At 48.3% G+C, this 20,074-nt stretch overlaps 2 protein-coding genes across 12 annotated transcripts in view; one reads left to right on the top strand and one right to left on the bottom strand.

The window, feature by feature from the left end:
* KATNAL2 (katanin catalytic subunit A1 like 2) overlaps positions 1-5,712 on the top strand; it is a 46,584-nt gene extending 40,872 nt beyond the window's left edge. For all 3 annotated transcript variants that reach the window (XM_028749040.2, XM_028749038.2, XM_028749039.2), the window contains 3 exons: positions 947-1,109; positions 2,391-2,493; positions 5,033-5,712. In XM_028749040.2, coding sequence (XP_028604873.1) covers positions 947-1,109; positions 2,391-2,493; positions 5,033-5,172 — 406 coding nt within the window. In that variant the 3' untranslated portion in view covers positions 5,173-5,712. The remainder of the gene's footprint in view (positions 1-946; positions 1,110-2,390; positions 2,494-5,032) is intronic.
* Positions 5,713-7,960: 2,248 nt separating this feature from the next.
* Positions 7,961-20,074, bottom strand: part of HDHD2 (haloacid dehalogenase like hydrolase domain containing 2) — a 426,244-nt gene continuing 414,130 nt past the window's right edge. For all 9 annotated transcript variants that reach the window (XM_077936505.1, XM_077936504.1, XM_028749044.2 and 6 more), the window contains 6 exons: positions 17,162-17,270; positions 15,425-15,633; positions 11,806-11,890; positions 10,447-10,663; positions 10,293-10,356; positions 7,961-9,365 (listed from right to left, as the gene is read on the bottom strand). In XM_077936505.1, coding sequence (XP_077792631.1) covers positions 9,262-9,365; positions 10,293-10,356; positions 10,447-10,663; positions 11,806-11,890; positions 15,425-15,633; positions 17,162-17,262 — 780 coding nt within the window. In that variant the 5' untranslated portion in view covers positions 17,263-17,270 and the 3' untranslated portion in view covers positions 7,961-9,261. The remainder of the gene's footprint in view (positions 9,366-10,292; positions 10,357-10,446; positions 10,664-11,805; positions 11,891-15,424; positions 15,634-17,161; positions 17,271-20,074) is intronic.

Genomic DNA, 20,074 nt, shown 5'->3' with positions numbered 1-20,074 from the left:
AATACGTACTATCCAGATTCTTCTTAGCATTTTGGGTGGAAGTCCTGTTGGTGCTGTTGCACTCATGGAAGGCTTTTGATCAGTGCCGGATTTATGTATAAGCTAAACAAGCTATAGCTTAGGGCAGGCATGGCCAAACTTGGCCCTCCAGATGTTTTGGGACTACAATGCCCATCTTCCCTGATCACTGGTCCTGTTAGCTAGGGATGATGGGAGTTGCAGTCCCAAAACATTTTTGTTTAAGCAAGCCTGCCCTGACATGGACATGCCTGTTAATATTAATTACTGTTAATATCAATTCTAAACGTTTAAAGTGTTTTTTCTTGATAATTTTAATATTTCTTTTAAAACGCTTACAGGTTTTCATATAATCAAGCAGCATGAAAGTTGTTCAATAAGGATAAAAACTCAGCCTAATTACTATTTGGCTTTTAGAAGACATCTGAAGGCAGCCCTGTTTAGGGAAGTTTTTAATGTCTGATGTTTTATTGTATTTTTATATTTTGTTGGAAGCTGCCCAGAGTGGCGTGTGATTTATTTATTTATTTAAATAAATTTAAATAAATAAATATGGAAGTGCGAACAGCCTCTGTTGTAAAGCACTATATGTTGAAGTTCTAAGTTCTGATGGTCTGATCTTAGGTCACTGATAGCCCATTCCTGCATGCAGATTCCTGCTTGATTCTGCCGTCCTCATGTGAGAATCATACGTGTTGGAAAGGGACTCCCAAGGCTCATCTAGTCCCGCCCCCTGCAATCTCCGTTCAAGCATAAAAGTGCACTTGTGGACAAGTCCTGCCCTAACGGAGCCTGAGCCAGTCTGGGACTTGCGATCCCTCTCCACCCTTTCCCATGATTTCCTAGAGATCGCAGCCCACGCTTCAGAAAATGGCGAACGGACCCCCGTAGCCACAGTCATTCTTCCCCTTCCCCTTTCCTTCTCTAGGGAACTGGATTACGCGATGTTGCGCCGGCTTGAGAAGAGGATTCTGGTGGACCTCCCGAATAAAGAGGCAAGGCAGGCGATGGTCCAGCACTGGCTTCCTTCTGTGAGCAACAGCGGCGGAGTCGAACTGAGGACGGAGCTAGACTACAGCTTACTCAGTCAGGTGAGGAGAAGCCATTGCTGTTAACGGTTGCACCTCACAGGGAGCTTCCACAGAGGGCAAGGCATATACACACAGCGCATCATAAGTAGACCTGGGCATGTCCCAAGCTGACTCAACAGAAAGGAGGCCCACCGCCCCAAGAGCCATGTTTTGGGGGCCAAACTTGAAGGCAGCTGATGCAGTTCCATTTTGGCTCTGAGGTTGTGCCTCCTCCCGGCTGGGAGACTGGTCTGGAAACCTCCATGTCTGGTAATTTGGGTTGTTTGGAATGAGGTTCACAAGCAAAGGATAATAATAATACAGTGGTACCTCAGGTTACATACACTTCAGGTTATATATGCTTCAGGTTACAGAAACCTCCGCTAACCCAGAAATAGTACCTCGGGTTAAGAACTTTGCTTCAGGATGAGAACAGAAATTGTGCAGCAGCGGCACAGCGGCAGCGGGAGGCCCCATTAGCTAAAGTGGTGCTTCAGGTTAAGAACAGTTTCAGGTTAAGAACAGACCTCCAGAACGCATTAAGTTCTTAACCCGAGGTATAATAATAATAATAATAATAATAATAATAATAATAATAATAATAATAAATATTTATGCCCTGCCCTTCTGGCTGGGTTTCCCCAGCCACTACGGGAGGCTCCCAACAGAATATTAAAAACACGATAAAACATCAAACATTAAAAACTTCCCTAAACTGGGCTGCCTTCAGATGTCTTCTAAAAGTCAGATATTGTTTATCTCTTTGACATCTGATGGGAGGGCATTCCACAGGGTGGGCGCCACCACCGAGAAGGCCCTCTGCCTGGTTTCCTGTAGCTTTGCTTCTCGCAATGAGGGAACCACCAGAAGGCCCTTGGCTCTGGACCTCAGTGTCTGGGCAGAACGATGGGTGTGGAGACGCTCTTTCAGGTATACTGGGCCGAGGCCATTTAGGCCTTTAAAGCTCAGCACCAGCACTTTGAATTGTGCTCAGAAGCGTACTGGGATGAAACTGAAGTACCCACCTGGCGGGGCAACTGGCATATGAGAGGTAAAAGAGCTGGGCAAGTGAAAGCAGTGTGTACTGAGGAATGGTTGGTCTTCCTTCACTTCTGTAGGCAGGAATTGGGGGGAAATAATAGTTGCGGGGGGGGGGAGCCATATTCTAAATGGACATGCTTGTGGAGGTGCGTTCCCTTGGCTCTCAATCACTTTCTGAAACATCCCATGTTCTTTGAAATGCTACATTTGCATTGGAAAGTTCCTGGAGACTGAACTGTCTCTTTCCAACTTACTTATTAGGAGATGGAAGGATACTCTGGTTCCGACATCAAGTTGGTCTGCAAAGAAGCTGCTATGCGCCCCGTGAGAAAGATCTTCACTGCTCTTGAAAATCATCAGCCAGGTACACCAGTGTTTTCATATTGGAAACCAGCCCTCAGCTCTCACCTGTGCCTCCTAGAAGCTGTCTATATCCAACAGCGGCCACACCCTATAAACGGTTTCAACTGGCCGGTTTGACTCAACCAGGTGAAGGTAGCTGATGGGTCTCAAATCCCCGGTGAGTTAAGGACTTGACCTGCAAGCGAGGACAAGTTCTGGTGGATTGAGCGGATGAGACCAATAGTGGGTCCAACGGTCAAGAAGGCAGTTTCTGCACGTGTTGCAGAGGGAAGTGAGTGGCAGGTGGGGCTTGTCCACATGGGAAGGTAGTCCATCTAGGACAGTGTTTCTCAACCTTGGGTCCCCAGATGTTGTTGGACTACAACTCCCATCATCCCTGACCACTGGTCCTCCTAGCTAGGGATCATGGGAGTTGTAGGCCGAAAACATCTGGGAACCCAAGGTTGAGAAAGGCTGGTCTAGGAGAAGAAACACTGTGGTTCTAAACCTCACTGCCTTGTGGGACATCTTTGGGAAAAGGAGTGAACCCTACACAAATCCGGAGTGGAGTCCCTAAGACGGCTGGATGGCACCTCGTACGCCTCCTTCCAGCAACTCCTGCAGTCAAGCTGGTGCCAAATGTCTTGCTCTGCTTTCCTTTGGACCACATCTGCAAGGCCGGGGGGGGGGCGGTCTTGTCACTGCCCAGGCTTTCATGCCAGGGAGGTCACTTCAGTGCTGCTAACACAGCAGTTTGATTGCACCCCTGGGGGTGTAACTCCATTGTCTCTCGAGACAGATGGATGCCAATGATATTGTTAACTGTCCTGTGGTCCTCAAATGAAGGGCAGTAGGGAAATTTAATAAAAACAAGTACGGTAAGTAGTCATACCTCGGGTTGAATGTGCTTCAGGTTGAGTGCTTTCAGGTTGCGCTCTGCAGCAACCCGGAAGTAACGGAGTGTGTTGCTTCCGGGTTTCACCGCTCGCGCATGCGCAGACGCTCAAAATGACGTCATGCGCGGAAGTGGCAAAACGCATCACACGCCATCGCGTCTTGCGTTCTATTCAGGATGTGAACGGGGCTCCGGAACGGATCCCGTTCGCATCCCGAGGTACCACTGTAAATAAGTTTTCTGAGTGTTCAAGCTGCACAGGCACTCGCCTGCTATTGCAGAGTGCTGTGCACTAGCTATCTTCCAGCGACGAACTGCAGTCAGGGCGTTCTATTTCCTGTTATGAAGCACCCCTAAAAACATCACAACTTTTGATATGATGGCCTGGCAACTCAGAGGGAAGTTTCACTGCTGTCCTGGAGAAACCACAAGAGTCTTCATTACAGATAGCCAGGCTCTCATGTTCCAAGCAAGCAGAGTTGAAAGGGAAACGGGCCAATTCACTATAGTCTTTTACTGGAAATGCTCTGCCCATATCCCACCGTTTATAAATTTAAAAGTGAACGAGGGAGCATCAGACCCTTTCTAGGAGTATTGTCAGGATGTGGTCATCTGTATGTCCCACCTCCCTCCCTCCCAATTACTCATCAGGAAGTTTCAACAGCCCAAGGCTGTTTTGCCAGTGGAGCCCAAGATAAATGGTGATATCTCTTCTCCACCTCACCTGGGCAGCAGAATAAATTTTTCTAGAAGCCTTTTTGCAGACATTTTATTTAGTCAAGCTTCCGGGCTGGCACCATTTTAAAACTTTCAACACCCATTCAGTGTCGAGGAGATAGGATTGATAGTCTCTGTTGCACCCAACTAAGTCGTCAGAAGTGCTGCTTCTCGCCTTGGTGGCTAGGAATCTTTTAGATACCTCACCTCTCTCTGCCCAGCAACTTTCCTGGGGACTTCCCCACTTCCTTCTCCCTTGTTCCCTTTTGCTGCTAAAGAGGTGTTGTCACCTCTCCCCACATGCCTCCAACAAACCCCACCCTCACAGAATAAGGACAAGGTATTACCGTATTTTTTGCTCTATAAGACGCACTTTTCCCCTCCTAAAAAGGGGAAATGTGTGCGCGTCTTATGGAGCGAATGCAGGCGGGAGGCTCTGCTCAGCGCTCCCTTTAAAGAGCTGTGTGGAGCATGTGGGGGCTTTTCCCCCAGGAGGGAGAAGGGCTGCCCTCCACGCACTCTTTAAAGGGAGCACGGCTCTTGGGGGAGCCTTAGCCGCATGCAGCCTCTCCCGGGCAGGGGATGAAGGCTCCGATTGCTGGGGAGAGGCTGTGCGTGGCTAAGCAAGAATCCCGCTGGCTGTCCTGGCTTCTGGGATTCAGAATTTTTTTTGTTTTGTTTTCCTCTTCCAAAAACTAGGTGTGTCTTATGGTCTGGTGCGTCTTATAGAGCGAAAAATACGGTACACCCCCCCCCCCCAAAGCCCATCATCTGACCAACTCTATCCCCCACCTCCCGCAGCTTCTTCCGTCTTCAAGGGGAGACTTGAGTAGTATCTACACCCATTCTTCTTTTGTCAATGTATATGCTATCAACAGGGCGGCTGGGACAATAACATGAACAAATGGTGTGTGTGTGTTTGTTTTGGTCCATGCTCTTCTTTCCGCAGACAGCGGGAGCTTACCTGTAATTGAACTGGACACAGTCACCACTGAAGACTTCCTGGATGTGATCACTCACACAAAGCCTTCTGCTAAGAACTTGAGCCAAAAATACACTGAGTGGCAAAAAGAATTTGAGTCTGTCTGAACTCCACCCCCTAACAAGTCAAGATTTCAACCATCCAGATCCCAACGAATTTCTGGGAGCCAGAGACTGAATACTTAACATTATAACGGATATTATTTTTCCTTTCTAAGAGAAACAGAACAATCCATTCTCAAAGGTGCACGCTAATATTTTCATTTAAAGAACTGAGAAGGGGCTTGGCGGTTGTTTGCTATCGAGCCCCTCTTCCCTCTCCTGCCTTTACTAATAGGCAACGGGAAACATTTTTGCACTTTTATGCCTGAAATCCATTTAATTGTAATATCCTCTTACATCCACCGCCAGACATACACACATCCCCGCTGACACTTAGGATCCACCGCGCACTGACACCACAAGTATTTTGCTGCTGGCGCTCCCCTCTTCAGAGGAACAAAGACAATATTTGCAATACCAGAAGAGGTGGTGGTTAGTTGGACTTTTCAGGGATCCTTGTATTAAAAGCAGCAGGTGTTGAGCAGGACTTGCAACGATGAAGAATAAACTGCTGGTCCTCTTTGAGGGATGCATTCTGGGATCCTGTTTCACTGCTTGCCTGAGTTTATTGAGAATCTAAGGTAGACTTTTCAAAGATTATTTTCCCGTAAGTGATCACTTGTGTCTCGGGGCCAACATGATGCAGCCTTAGAGCTGGATAACCTCCCAACAGTTTTTGAACATTGCAGCTGTGGGAGATGCAGCAGTGGGGAGGGGTACTTAACCCTGTCCTGCAGGCTGCTTTTTTTATGAAAGTTTACAAGTTTAACCGTTGCCCTCGCAAAAGGTGCTTCTTCCTCTACCAGGGAAGAGGATAGCAGGTCCATGGAATTGGCTTCAGTGGGAGACTCAGAGGCTTCCTCTATTTGTGTCTCTCTCCTTTACATCATATGATCTTCTAAAGCTAGACATAGGGCCTTCATGTCAAATTGCCCCTAGGCTGTGGAACCGCTAAACTGATGCGACTGGAACTGCTTTTAATTCGGGATTTTAAATTGTTGTAACCTGCCCTGGGGACCTGCTGATGAAGGCTGGGTAATAACAACAACAGCAGCAAATTTATGGATGATAACTAGGGCTGGGCGATATCTGGCTTTCAACATCGTGATATATCAACCAGCTAAACATTGAAATATACCAGTAAAGTGGTACCTCCGGTTACGAACTTAATCCGTTCTGGAGGTCTGTTCGTAACCGGAAACCACTCATAACACGAGGCACGCTTTTGCTAATGGTGCCTCCCGCTGCTGCTGCCACCGCCAGAGCGCGACTTCCGCTCACATCCTGGGGCAAAGTTTGCAACAAGGGCATCTACTTCCAGGTTAGCGGAGCACATAACCCAAAGCATTCGTAAGGGGGATGGTACGTAACACGAGGTACCACTGTACATCACGATGTCTGAAATAAGGATGGAGAAATGTAGAGGCATCAGCTGGCTACATGGTTTCCCCCACATTATTTTTGCTGGCGCCTGCTCTTGTGATTCATGGTCCCTTGCATGAAGCAGGGGAGAACTGAACCAGCAGTTAACAGGGGCTGCAAGAACCCAGAAAAGCATTGGCTAGCTTCACGGTTTTTGCCACATTGCGATTCCCGCATAGCACACACACACAACGGTTCACGATATTTTGCCAGGTCAAAATTTTTGAAACCAATCTCACAATATGGACTTCAAATCAGTTTTGGATGATATATCACCTGGCCCTAATGATAACAGTTCCCCTGCCCCTTAAGAGCTTGGTGGACCTTTCAGAGGTGTTTCCCTTGTCTGGTCTGTTCACTCAATGTTTATGGTTTTTTGTTTGATTTTTCAAGTGGTTATTAGTTTATATTACTTTAAAATGATGATGATGATGAATGAATGTATGCTACCTTGAGCCCTGGAAAGATGGCTAGTAAGCGCTTTAACAATAGGCCAGTTAAATAAATACCCACAAGTAAATTTAGCTAAGTTAGGGCTACTAGTTGCTTATTGCCTTGACATCTGATGGGAGGGCATTCCACAGGGCGGGCACCACTACCAGAAGGCCCTCGGCGCTGGACCTCAGTGTCCGGGCTGAACAATGGGGGTTCTGACCTTATAGTTCTGACTATAAGGGGAGATAACACAGGACTGTATCTCAGTCTTTTGAACTGGGACCACAAATAGTGTTTTTAATGAGCAAGCTAAAGCTAGCTTTGAGTACAGCTGCAGTCCTGTGCACTGTTAATCAGAAGTAAGCTCTGTGGAACTTGGACTAACTTCTGGTTAAATGTGCGTAAGATTGGCATGCACATCCCACGGCAAACAGTGAGATTTGTCAGTTCTAACTAACTAGTTAATTTCAATGGAATTTGGGTTGTAGTCCTAACCCTACTTGCTTTGTGCAAGTCTCACTGGATTTGGGCCAGTGGTTTTTTTAAGACGATTGTTTTAGGTTTTGCTGTTACCATATTTATAGCCCACTTTTGGTCCGGAGGGGCTCGGTCTCATCAGAGCAGCATTTTCCATTTAAGAAACAACAATTAGGGTTGGATCCTGCCAGAGTGAACTAAAGATTTACACATGTGCTTAACGCTGCTGCTTGAAATCGGCAGTTAACTTTGCCTAAACGGTTGTGTTTTGTTGTGTCTTTTGTTATATGAATCTCTGATCAGCGTTCCTAATCTTCTTTCCACTCAGCTACGGTCTCCGTTACAGTCCTGGTGTCTTTTCCATCCAAGAGATTGTAGCTGTAGCTCATTAAGAAACCTGCTCTTTCAGTAAAGCCGCTGCTACAATTACAGTCTAATAATTTAACACTCAGGAGCACCATAAAGTAAACAAAAAGGGCTTAATTCTTAAGTTTTGCAAATGGTCCAGAAAAGCCATTTACTGCCATTACAAAAGTTAGCTCATTTTGGTGCTGTTAACATGTGCGGGAAGGATGGGACTTGCTTCAAACTGCAATTTCATTTTACAGCTGTACTAACAAAACCCCATAAAAAGTGGGGAATTTGTCCCCATGGTATCCCTAGGATTTTCCCTCTCCGTAAGGAAATGGGTGGGGGACTCCCCCAACCCAATGAAACCTTGCAACTGTCAAATTAATAGGCCCCCATTGAAGTCTAACATCAGAAATTCATGGTCTATAGAAGCCATTATGGGCCAGATCTCTGTTTCCAAGCCATTCCTGTTAATAACCCCACCTAATTAAAACATCTGTAAAGCCCTGGTAGTTCTAATTTGTGCGTAAAAATTGAAAAACAACCCTGGCCTCTATTAATGGGCTGGCAGAAGTTCAGCCATGAATATGATTATGAATGGTAGGAGTGCTTTAAATTAAGAATCGCTAATTAAGATGCAGCCCGGCTGTACTTAATTGGATCAGGAGGAGGAAAGTGGCTAGGCATGGTAAGTAACCTAAACAAAATCCCTTGATATTTTGCAATTTAGACTTCCAGTAAATGATAGTTTACTGTTCATGGTAATGTTACCATGAAGTGGTTTAAATGTGGTTGGTGATGTTTGGATTGATCAAAAACTTTGTTTAGGTGAATGGCGAACCTTGGCTGCTTTTGGACTCTGGCAAACATGCAAACTCAGTTATTGACCAGCACTGTACTGTTGACACACACACTTATCACTCAGAGCTCAGAAACAACACCTGAGAATTCCCCTGCTCATAGCATCAGTGTGGGAAGGAGGTTGGAACAGGAAGGGAAGAGAGAGGCCAGTCCACTCATGCCTCACTGTTTTTTAACAAGGCTTGGGCTTAGCGTATATCTCCTTTTCCGTTCAAATGTCATGCCGCAGGAATAACTGAGCTATGCATTCTGCAAAAGCGCAGAAGGTGCCACGCTAGACAGCAGACAAGGGGGACACATCTATTTGAGCTCTCTCTGCCGTGAAAAGAACAAGAAAACTGGCATGCCAGGCAGGGTGAAGGCTAGGCTACGACTCTTCTCTGTGATTCCTATGCACAGGAAGCTACCCTTCCGGGGAGAGCATTCAAATGTGATCGCTTGGTGCGGTCCAGCAAGAGCTCCCCAAGCAAGTCTGGGCTCTGCTGAGGATGCCGCCGGATGTTTCAGCCTTTGGCACGAGATGCTGATGTGTAACTCTTGCAGGCTTCTTCACAGGAGATGTCGGAGGATGTGGTCTACAGCATGGGGAAAGCTCTCACAAGTTAAGTACGGAGGAGGAGTAATTTTGCCTTCATCCCCCTCTCGGTATTTCCCTGTAACAAAAGCAGAGAGAAAACGCTCTGTCTCAACACCTGGTTTGCGTTGGCATAACATCTATGCATTATAATCGTTCCCAACTATGCCCACTCGACCTCTTTGCTCTGCAGAACTGGTGGTGTTACAGGTGCCGCGATACTTGCTCTGCACTTGTAAGGAATCCGTCTTTTCTTGTGGCAGCACACACTTCGGAACTCCTTGACTACTGAAATCAGGCAGCCCCCCCCCCTTTTAGCACCTTCTAAAAACAGTTTAAACAAACCTGCCCAGATATGTAGAATGTTGCCATATGTCTTAATCTGATTTTTAGCTTAATTGTAGATTTTAGTTACCGTATTTTTCGCTCCATAAGACACACCTAGTTTTTAGAGGAGGAAAACAAGAAACAAGAAAGCAATGCAAAGCCTCCTGAGCGAAGAGGGAGGAGCGCTCCTGCTACGCTCAAGAGGCTTTGCGTGGCTATCCCTGAAGCCAGAAGAGCAAGAGGTATCAGTGCGCACCGATCCCTCTTGCTCTTCTGGCTTCAGCGATAGCTGCGCAGCCTGCATTCGCTCCATAAGATGCACACACATTTCCCCTTACTTTTTAGGAGGGGAAAAGTGCGTCTTATAGAGCGAAAAATATGGTATTTGTTTGAACGTTTTAAATAGTTATTTTAACTTTTTTGAAAAAGAAAAAAATCAAACCACTTTGAGCTCTCCGGTGGTATATAAATCTTGTGAAATAAATAAGTGGCCCATAACACAGTTAATAACAGTCCATGACAGGATAACCTGTGACATGCTTAGCACCTACCAAAGATGAGTGTCTACATCCCCCCATTTAAAACTTTTACCTTTCTGCAGTAGGCTAGATCCTGCACACGCATGCATCTCTCTGGCCTCCACCCAGACAAGCAAGAGGCACGGTGAGATGGTGCTTACCTGTCTTCACCAGTATTCCCAGCATCCCAGCGTTCTGGGCACCTCCCACGTCATCCCTGCAGTCCTGCCAAGGCACAGGGGAACAAAAATGTTAGGCCTGCTTGGTTCCCGGAGACTCCATCTTGAAGGCGGGTTAACATGCTCAGGCACTCACGTCGCCAATCATGACGGCTTCCTCTGGCCTGCAGCCGGTACCACGCAAGGCTTCCAGGAAGAACGTCCGCTCAGGCTTCCCCACCACGGTGGCTTCCACGTCGGCTGCGTATTCCAGCCCCGTGACGAAAGGTCCAGGACCGAGAGCGAGCCCGTCTTTCCTCTTGTAATACCTGGCTTTGTGTATAGCTATGAGGGGAGCGCCATCGAGGATCAGTCTTGAGAAAGGAAGGGGTGGGAGGAAAATAAGAATGTAAGTGGAGCCTCCTGGATCAGGCCAATGGTTCTCACAGTGGCCAACGGGATGCCGTGTCATTTTTTTTAGTTTTAATTCTTTTACCAACCACCAAAACACAAACACTGAAAACAAACCGTGAAACCCCGCAGGCAGCTGATACATTGGGTATACATAATCAACAATAACATACTCAAATCAACCATGTGTACAATTCTATATACCTTAACATTCCTCCCTCCACAAGGTTTATTTAACTTTTAACATTTTAATTGCCCCAAATTGTTCAAACCTGCCCAAATAATTCAGTATCTTCTCAAACCAATCCTCCTCCTCCTCACTGACCTTAAACCCTTTCATTTTATGTTTCTTCACAGTTAGATATTCTAAGATTATCATATTTTTCAATTTTTCCCTCCATTGGTTCACCCCTAGTTCTTCTGCATTTTTCCAGTTACTCGCTATAACCTGTCTGGCTGCAATTACCATCAATTTTACCCATTTACATTCCTCTTTTGTTTCTAACTCGGTGCTACCTGGGCTAATAAGAACCATTGTTTTAGATATTTCCACCTTCCTACCCACAATTCCCGATATTTCTATACCAATCTGTTTCCAGAATTCATTAACTAACGGACAATCCGGGATACCCTGTCATTTGAGAAGGGCAGGGAAAGTTCTTGCCAGCTGGTTTGAGAGAGCACTTGGCAAAGTCCTCTCTGGCTGGGCCTCTTCTCTTTATATTATTTATTAGCAAAAATGTCCCGGGAGGGTGTGTTGAGTGGGGAAAGCCCTAAGGGCCTGGTGGAGAGGTTCTAAGCCTCAGGTTTCCCCATCAATGCCATAACAGATAGCAAAGTCCTTCCCTACTTGAAGGACAACAGTGTGACTCATTGTGATCTGAAAGCCCCTGGAGACGCAGGAATTCCACCTGGTACCACCAAGCCCTGTTGTCATCCTCCCGGTAATAAAAAGAAGCCTTGGGACAGTATCGTCATAAAGTTATCTGGAGGTGTGCTATGTGACAGGTAGAAACTGGGCTTGTGCCAAATGTTAATTGCCTGGTGGGGGCTAAAGGAAGTCGTTTCTTGTAAAGAAACTCTTTGTCACGTCCTTCCGACTTACCGAAATGCTTTGTTCATCGTTTGGTAATTGAAGTGGTCAGGAGCAAGCCCTATCACCACAGCATTGGGCTCGCCTGTATCGATCCCTGGGGAAAAAAAGAGGACAGCCAAATAGCTCACCTTACATTGACTTAGTGCGCACCCCAGAAATTATCTCTTTCAGCTTTTGCCTTCTGGAAGAAGGTAAAGGTAAAGGGACCCCTGACCATTCGGTCCAGTCGTGGCCAACTCTGGGGTTGCGGCGCTCATCTCGCTTTACTGGCCGAGGGAGCCGGCGTACAGCTTCCGGGTCATGTGGCTAGCATGACTAAGCCGCTTCTGGCGAACCAGAGCAGCGCACGGAAACGCTGTTTACCTTCCCGCAGGAGCGGTACCTATTTATCTACTTGCACTTTGACGTGCTTTCGAACTGCTAGGTTGGCAGGAGCAGGGACCGAGCAACGGGAGATCACCCCGTCGCGAGGATTCGAACCGCCAACCTTCTGATCGGCAAGTCCTAGGCTCTGTGGTTCAACCCACAGGTTATAAAGACTAGGACTAGCCACCTGAGAAACAGTTTCTACCCAAATGCAATTCTGGTTTTAAACGCAGTATAAGGTGTCTCTATAGGAGTATATTGTATTTTAAAATGGGGTTTCAGAGTTTTTAGGGGTTTTTGAATGTCTTATGTAGATTTTTCAATTTCATTGTTCTGTATGGGACAATTACAATAAAGATATCGTATCGTTACTGATACAATTGCTTTGGCATGAAATCTTCAGGTGGCAGAAGAGAAAGGGACCCAAGGCCGCTGTGCTGATTCTGCTGAACTTTTTTGCTAGAACTTTTTGCCTCCTTGTCACTGCTGTCTCTGAACTTTTCCCACTGAAGTTGGGCATTATAAGAACTTTGCAGCTTTAAGAACTGGTTGCCTGAGCTTCCTCCTCCCTCCTCGCTTTTGTGTCATGTGTTGTAGTTTGCAGACCTGAGGGCAGGGGCTGTTATGGATCTGCAAGCCTCTTTAGCTGAATAGCAGAGGGACAATGCCTTCAATGGTCAAACGTTAGAGATGGCAGCTGTTCAAACTGGGCATGGGGAACATGAGCGGTATTCAACTAACTTGTTCCATCAGCAGGACGGTTTCTGTTTGTGAAATGAAATACCCCCCACCTCCAGCTGCACACCTCTTAAATCTGTTCTTTGGGGGGGGCTGCCCCAATCCTCTGGAGCAGATGTGGGGAGGGTGCAGGACACATAAAAGGGGAGCAGAGGAAAATTTCTATTGCAGAAGCTAACGGAAGGAGGGCATCGGTTGCTGATCAGATGGCCCCACAATGCCCTCCCCAACATTATTACAAAACAAAAACGCAGGAACTGAAAAGCAAGCTGGTGTGGATTTCGCTTGCAACTTTCTCTGGGAGCATCTGGGTCCATTAACCAAAGAATGGATTACACTCATCCATCTGCGAGCAATCTTATATGAAGATTATCCAAGAATAATTCCATAGTAGTTACTAACAGGAGCTTAAACATCTTTCAGCGTACTTAAACTACTGAAAACCGGAGTTTAAAAAAACCCCAACCACTAGAAATGGAGGGAAGAGCGAGGCAGAAAACCCGCAGAAGTGTGCATCAGAGCTGACCGAAAGCACAGAGGGGAGGGACTTTTGGGAGGGTTGGGCAAGGGCCACATTCCACCTTGGCCAGCTTTCTGGGGGCCGCCTGCTGGTGGTAGGCAGGGCCAATGCAAGAGGAAGTGTACCCAAGCTGTGCTCTGGCACACACTCACGTTCTGCCCAGGAATGAGTCTGGGAGGGGAAGCATGTAAGCATTTTGTAAGCCTAATTGCCGGGGTGGGGTGGGGTGGATGTGATCTTTGTGAATACTGCAGCTGGGCAGGATTAACACTTCCCTCCTTAGCCTCCATCCCCCTGTGCAGCAAATTAAGCTTGCAGCAGGATATGTCCATTTAATTGGCACCCAAAGGATTGAATGGGGTCACAGGGGGAGGAGCTATGAGCCTATCTGCCAAGACAGGCGCCGCCACAGCTGAAAGCAGATGCATAAGAAACCCCACAGATCTGGAACTTCAGATGGGAGTCGAGCTATTGCATTGCCAAACTATGAAGTCCAAATTAAGCTTTAGACAGGCAGCAAAAGCAGGAAGAGAAAAAGAAGAAGAAACCCTCAATTAAGCTTTAAATAAAGCAAACAAACAATATAAGCCATCTCGTCATGGACATAGAGGGTTTATGGGTCGTACGGATTTCGCTGAACGATGCAAACGGTCCATTAAGCGATCAGAATATAGTATACGTGTTTTCTGTGCTCTACTTTAATTAAAGTCTGCCGTACAGAAAGCTAATTCTGCTCAAGTCTTGTAATGGTCTGCTGCAGTTCCTAAAGCGACTGTGCATCTCTCGCAGGACACACAGAAGACTCTCCCAGTGAAACAAGGGCTTCTCTGGGCAAGTCCGCACGGTTCCTGGCAATCGACACACAACCACTCAGGGAATGTCATGGACTGGCTGGATGCAGAGGAGAGACCAGCCGGGGAACCTCCAGGAGAAGAAGGCTGAGAGCCTGGGGTGTGGTGGTGGAACGGCAATGGGTAGTCAGGGGGAGAAGAGGGAGAAGGCTGGGAGGAGGAGGTGGCAGAAGCTGAAGAAGTGACAGCAGGAGTCAGTAAACTTTTTCAGCAGAGGGCCGGTCCACTGTCCCTCAGACCTTGTGGGGGCCGGACTATATTTCGAAAAATAATAATGAACGAATTCCTATGCCCCACAAATAACCCAGAGATGCATTTAAAATAAAAGTACACATTCTACTTATGTAAAAACACACTGGTTCCCAGACTGTCCGCGGGCCGGATTCAGAAGGCGATTGAGCCAGATCTGGCCCCTGGGTCTTAGTTTGCCTACCCATGAGTGACAGGGTTTAGTGAACAGGAAGCATCTGTGGCAGAGAGCAGTTCAGAATCAGAGGCAGGAGTGAAGGCAGGAGAGGAAGGGGCCAAGAGGCAGATATCAGGCAGGCTGCTGAAGACACCAGGGAGTCTCCCCCTCCTGCTGCAACCAGCTCCCTTCCCCCTGGTCTCCTGGAACCCTCAGAGAAATAAAACAGGCAGAGTCAAGGTAGTTGTGCGTAGACACAGCCTGTGACTATGTGGGAAAGACCCTGGAGAGAAGGAGTCCTAGGGGTAAGGCAGGGACCTTCAGTCCTCACAACGGTTTCATCAGGATGAGGCCTCCTAGAAAGGGTTGCTGAGACCACTAGGCCTGAGCCCTGGTTTGTTTCCTTGAATAAAGAGCTAAGTTCACTGGCCTCAGTCAACAGATCCTACTGTTCACGTATCAGGGATGAGGGACGCTATTCAGTCCGAGGGCCGCATTTCATTCTGGGAAACATTTCGGGGGCCACATGCCAGTCATGGGCGGGGCCAGAGACAAAAGTGGGTGGAGCAACAAATGTTTAAACTTTAGCTTTATCCAACAGGATCACAATCACACCATACAGTGGATGCATTATAATACCACTTTTAAGTTTGTCAAAGTGTTAAGGGTGCTGACCTCACAGAGCTGCGATACCCAGGTCCCTTAGCAAACTACAGTTCCCAGCAAATTGGCGCCAGGACACTATACCTTTGAAATCGTGCAGTGCGTTGTCTTCGACGAGCAGCAGGGGCCTGACTTGCTTCTGCTCCAAGAGATTTCTGGCTGCCGTCAGAGACGTGAAGATCTCGTCTTCCTTGATGTCGAACTCGAGTTTCCTCAGCCTCTCCAGCAAATCTCGCTTGCACTCCTTAGTCGTATTGGTCACAAACCGGATGGAAACCGGAGCACTGCGCAGCCTTGACCCATGAAAAACAGGGTAAGCAGTTTAAGTAAAGGTAAAGGTACCCATACGGGCCAGTCTTGACAGACTCTAGGGTTGTGTGCTCATCTCACTCTATAGGCCAGGGGCCAGCACTGTCCGCAGACACTTCCGGGTCACGTGGCCAGCGTGACAAGCTGCATCTGGCGAGCCAGCGCAGCACACGGAACACCGTTTACCTTCCTGCTGGTAAGCGGTCCCTATTTATCTACTTGCACCCGGGGTGCTTTCAAACTGCTAGGTTGGCAGGCGCTGGGACCGAGCAACGGGAACTCACCCCGCCGCGGGGATTTGAACCGCCGACCTTTCGATCGGCAAGTCCTAGGCGCTGAGGCATTTACCCACAGCGCCACCCGTGTCCCATGGTAAGCAGTTTGGGACGCTGCCATTTTTGGAACCCACGGCAAAAAACATGTTTTTGTTCTTGCATTCATGGAATAGCTTCATCAGAAGATAACATGAGCACATTATCACAAGCAGGGCTGCCAAGCGGAAGTGCTAAGAAGATTACTCCTGGATCTTTGGAGTTTAACAGAAAGAGAAATCCCACCTGAGACCAATCCCTATGCTTTTTGATCACTCAAGCTTGAATCCAATGTCCAAGCGTAATGGGCGTGGGGCAGGAGGGAAAGTTCGGTTTCACACATATGACATTCTAATGTTGCCAGGTGCATGCCAGGGACTGGCAAGACACTGCAGAGTGTGCACCAGGAAAAGTGAGGGCTGGATTCTGGTTTAGGATTGGGGGGCAGTGGTTTATGGGGAACTCTGCCAGCCAGGAAGCAAGAGTCAGAGGCTGGAAGATGGGGCGCAGGATGGGTAGGAAGAAAAGGAAGAAGAGGCAGGTCAGGCTGGCTGCTTTCCCACCCTCTCCTGCACCACTGTCTCCCAGAACCAGGAAGGGACTGAAAAGGGAAGAGCAGAGGCAGCTTGCATGCAGAGGCATAGTCTCCAGCGTGCATGCATGCATCTCTTAGGGGAAGGCACATGAACTGGTGGAGGAGGAGTGGTCCCCTGCTGCTGCAACTGCTCTATAGAGTGCAGACCTGGGGATAGCCGCCTAGATACAAGACTGTATTTGGAGCTGTAGAAACAACTGTGTGGTGTAGTGGTTAAGAGTGGTGGACTCGTAATCTGGTGAACTGGGTTCACTTCCCCGCTCCTCCACATGCAGCTGCTGGGTGACCTTAGTCACACTTCTTTAAAGTCTCTCAGCCTCACTCACCTCACAGAGTGTTTGTTGTGGCGGAGGAAGGGAAAGGAGATTGTTAGCTGCCTTGAGACTACCCAGGGTAGTGAAATCAGCCCTGAGCGCTTATTGAAGGACAGATCCTAAAGCTTAGGCTCCAATACTTTGGTCACCTCGTGAGAAGAGAAGACTCCTTGGAAAAGACCCTGATGTTGGAAAAGACCTTTTCCTTGCCCAATAAGCAGCCTTTGTGAAAACGGCCTTTTTACATGTTTGTTTTCTGTTCTTTTCGGGGTGCCTGGAAGGGATAACTTGCCTTTTAAGAGCTTCCTGGGCCCCTGGAACAGCCGAGTCTTCAATATGAAGTGTTCCACTGAGATCCACCAGGACTGCCTTTAGCGCACGCCGGGCTGCCATCCTTCGCACTGCCAGGAGAGGGAAGGAAGATTAAACAACCAAAGAGTTAGATAACAATGGACAATTAAAAAGGCACTCTGTTATCTGTTCCATTTGTGCCAAGCCTAGTAATATTTAGAGAGCATTACCCAGCATGTTGAATGAGCCCCTTTGGACAGGGAAGTAAGAGGCAACATTAAAAATATATATACATAATTGATAGAACAAGCAATTTCTCCCATTCGCTGCCCACACAGAAACCACCTTTTTCAACTTTTAAATTCCACAAGCGTACTCGCACCAGAGAGAAACGGCACGTCCAGCTTGGATTTTAAAAATACAGGCTATCTTATCTCAAGTCTTTTTAGTTTTTATATTTTTACCTGCTGCATGGAACAGAGGTGCGGTGCCAACCGCAGCAGCATGACACAATTAAAAAGCAATTAGGCGCGTGCCCCCCTCCCTTCATTGGAAGAATTTTGCAAAGCATTCCAAGCCAAATATTGTTCTGTTTCCGTAGGTGGAGCGTCAGATGCACAGATGGAGAAGGGAGAGCCACGCGATGCGGCAGGACCAGCAATAGGGCCCAAGAGTCCAATCTGAACACAGCAGGTGTTGGACAGAAGGCTGTCCGTATCTTGCTTCAGGGAATGCAAAGTGCCCATATTAGGAACTGTCCCCAAAGCACAGGAAATCGGGGGAGAGAGATGCCTTTTATCTGTGCAACTGCGGGGCTGTTTCATGCTCAATGTGGATGTTTCACACTTTAGAATGTACCATATTTTTCACTCTATAGGATGCAGTTTCCCCCCTCCAAAAATGAAGGGGAAATGTGTGTGCGTCCTATGGAGCGAATGCAGGGTCCTTGGCTTCAGCGATACCAATGCGTAGCCTCCGAAGTGCAGTGGGAGCGCTCCCTCCGCACTCCGGAGGCTTTGCATTGCTTTCGCTGAAGCCTGGAGAGCGAGAGGGGTCAGTGCGCACCGACCCCTCTCACTCTCCAGGCTTCAGGCAGCTATCCACAAGCCTTCGGAGCGCAGCAGGAGTTCCCCCCACGCTCCGAAGGCTTGTGGATAGCAGCCTGCAGCCTGAAGTCCGGGGAGTGCAGCGCCAACTCCCGCTGCGCTCCCCGGGCTTCAGGCAGCTATCCACAAGCCTTTGGAGTGCGCCCCCAGCCCCGCAAGCTCCGGGAGCGGCGGCAAGGCTGCGTGTAACCTTGCCGCTGCTCCTGGACCTGTTCTGGGGGTTAGGGTCGGGGGAAGCTCGGGCTTCCCCCGCCCCAGCCCCGCGGCTAAAAACGAAGCCGCGCGCAGCCTCTCCCGGCTGGAGAGGTTGCACGCGGCTAAAGAGGAAGCCAAGACAGCCAGCGGGATGGATCCCACTCGCTGTCTTGCCTTCTTTGCTCTTTGGGGCTGGGGAGGGGAAATAATTTCCCCCCCTTTATTTCCCCCCCTAAAAACTAGGTGCGCCCTATAGTCTGGTGCACCCTATGGAGCGAAAAATACAGTAAGCGGAGAGTGCTAGATCAGGCCAATGGCCCATCTAGTCCGGCATCCTGTTCTCACAGCGGCCAGCCCAATGCTTCTGGGAAACCAGCAAGCAGAACGTAAGCACAAGAGCCCTCTCCCCTCCTGTGGTTTGCGGTGGCTGCTGTTCAGAAGCATTGCTTCCTCCAGATGTGGAGACCAAGCACAGCCATCATGGCTAGCAGCCATTGATAGACTTCTCCTCCTCAAGGAACCACTTCCATGTAGCAAAACCTACAATATAATGATGCAACCCATCACTTGAGCCTGCCGGCTATTTCTTAATCGCAGGGTTGTGGATTCGAGCCCTACGTTGAGCAAAAGGTTCCTGCATTGCTGCGGGTTAGACCAGATCAGGCCTAGGCAAACTCCGGCCCTCCAGATGTTTGGGACTACAATTCCCATCATCACTAGCTAACAGGACCAGTGGTCAGGGATGATGGGAATTGTAGTCCCCAACATCTGGAGGGCCGGAGTTTGCCTATGCCTGGACTAGATGAACCTTGTGTTCCCTTGCCTATTCTCTACTCGTCTGGACACTTCTAACGAGATCGTAAGCGCATTTTGCATGGTGGTTCCTGAGACGAAGGAGCAGGCTCGCATCCATGTCTAGATACAACTGTTTTGAATCAAGATGGCAGACTGAACCTTTCAAAACCGCACCCATTTTTCGGTTTCTTGCAAATTGCTTAGCTGCAGTAGGTGTGAAGCTGCTGGTCATTTATGCGCATTTATGGCCCTACCCTAAACATGTGGCTCCAGGAGCTCAACACAAGAAGTAAACTATGTGTAACTACTGGACCAAAAATTAAAGTGAATCAACAGCAGTCAGAAACAGCAATGGCAACGCACTGGGGAGGTGGGGGGAATATTCTGATCTCATCCTCCACTCGCAAAGGCCTCTGGGAAAAGGGCACAATTCGGAAGGGAGGTCATTCCACAACGTGGGGGCCACCGTAGAGAAGGACTGCCACCCAGCAAACTAGGCAGGATCCTGATGGTGATAAAGGAGCTGAGAATCGTAGGGTGCTCTGCTACACGGTGGAAATGATCAGAGGCTCTGAGAGATCTGCATTGGCTCCCAGTATGTTTCCAAGCACAATTCAAAGTGTTGGTGCTGACCTTTAAAGCCCTAAATGGCCTCGGTCCTGTATACCTGAAGGAGCGTCTCCACCCCCATCGTTCTGCCCGGACACTGAGATCCAGTGCCAAGGGCCTTCTGGTGGTTCCCTCATTGCGAGAAGCAGAGCTACAGGGAACCAGGCAGAGGGCCTTCTTGGTAGTGGCGCCCGCCCTGTGGAACACCC

This window comes from Podarcis muralis, chromosome 11 (assembly GCF_964188315.1).
Source record: "Podarcis muralis chromosome 11, rPodMur119.hap1.1, whole genome shotgun sequence".
Taxonomy (NCBI): domain Eukaryota; kingdom Metazoa; phylum Chordata; class Lepidosauria; order Squamata; family Lacertidae; genus Podarcis; species Podarcis muralis.
Note: the sequence above shows the minus strand (reverse complement) of the source record. Positions and strands in the feature narration are given on the sequence as shown.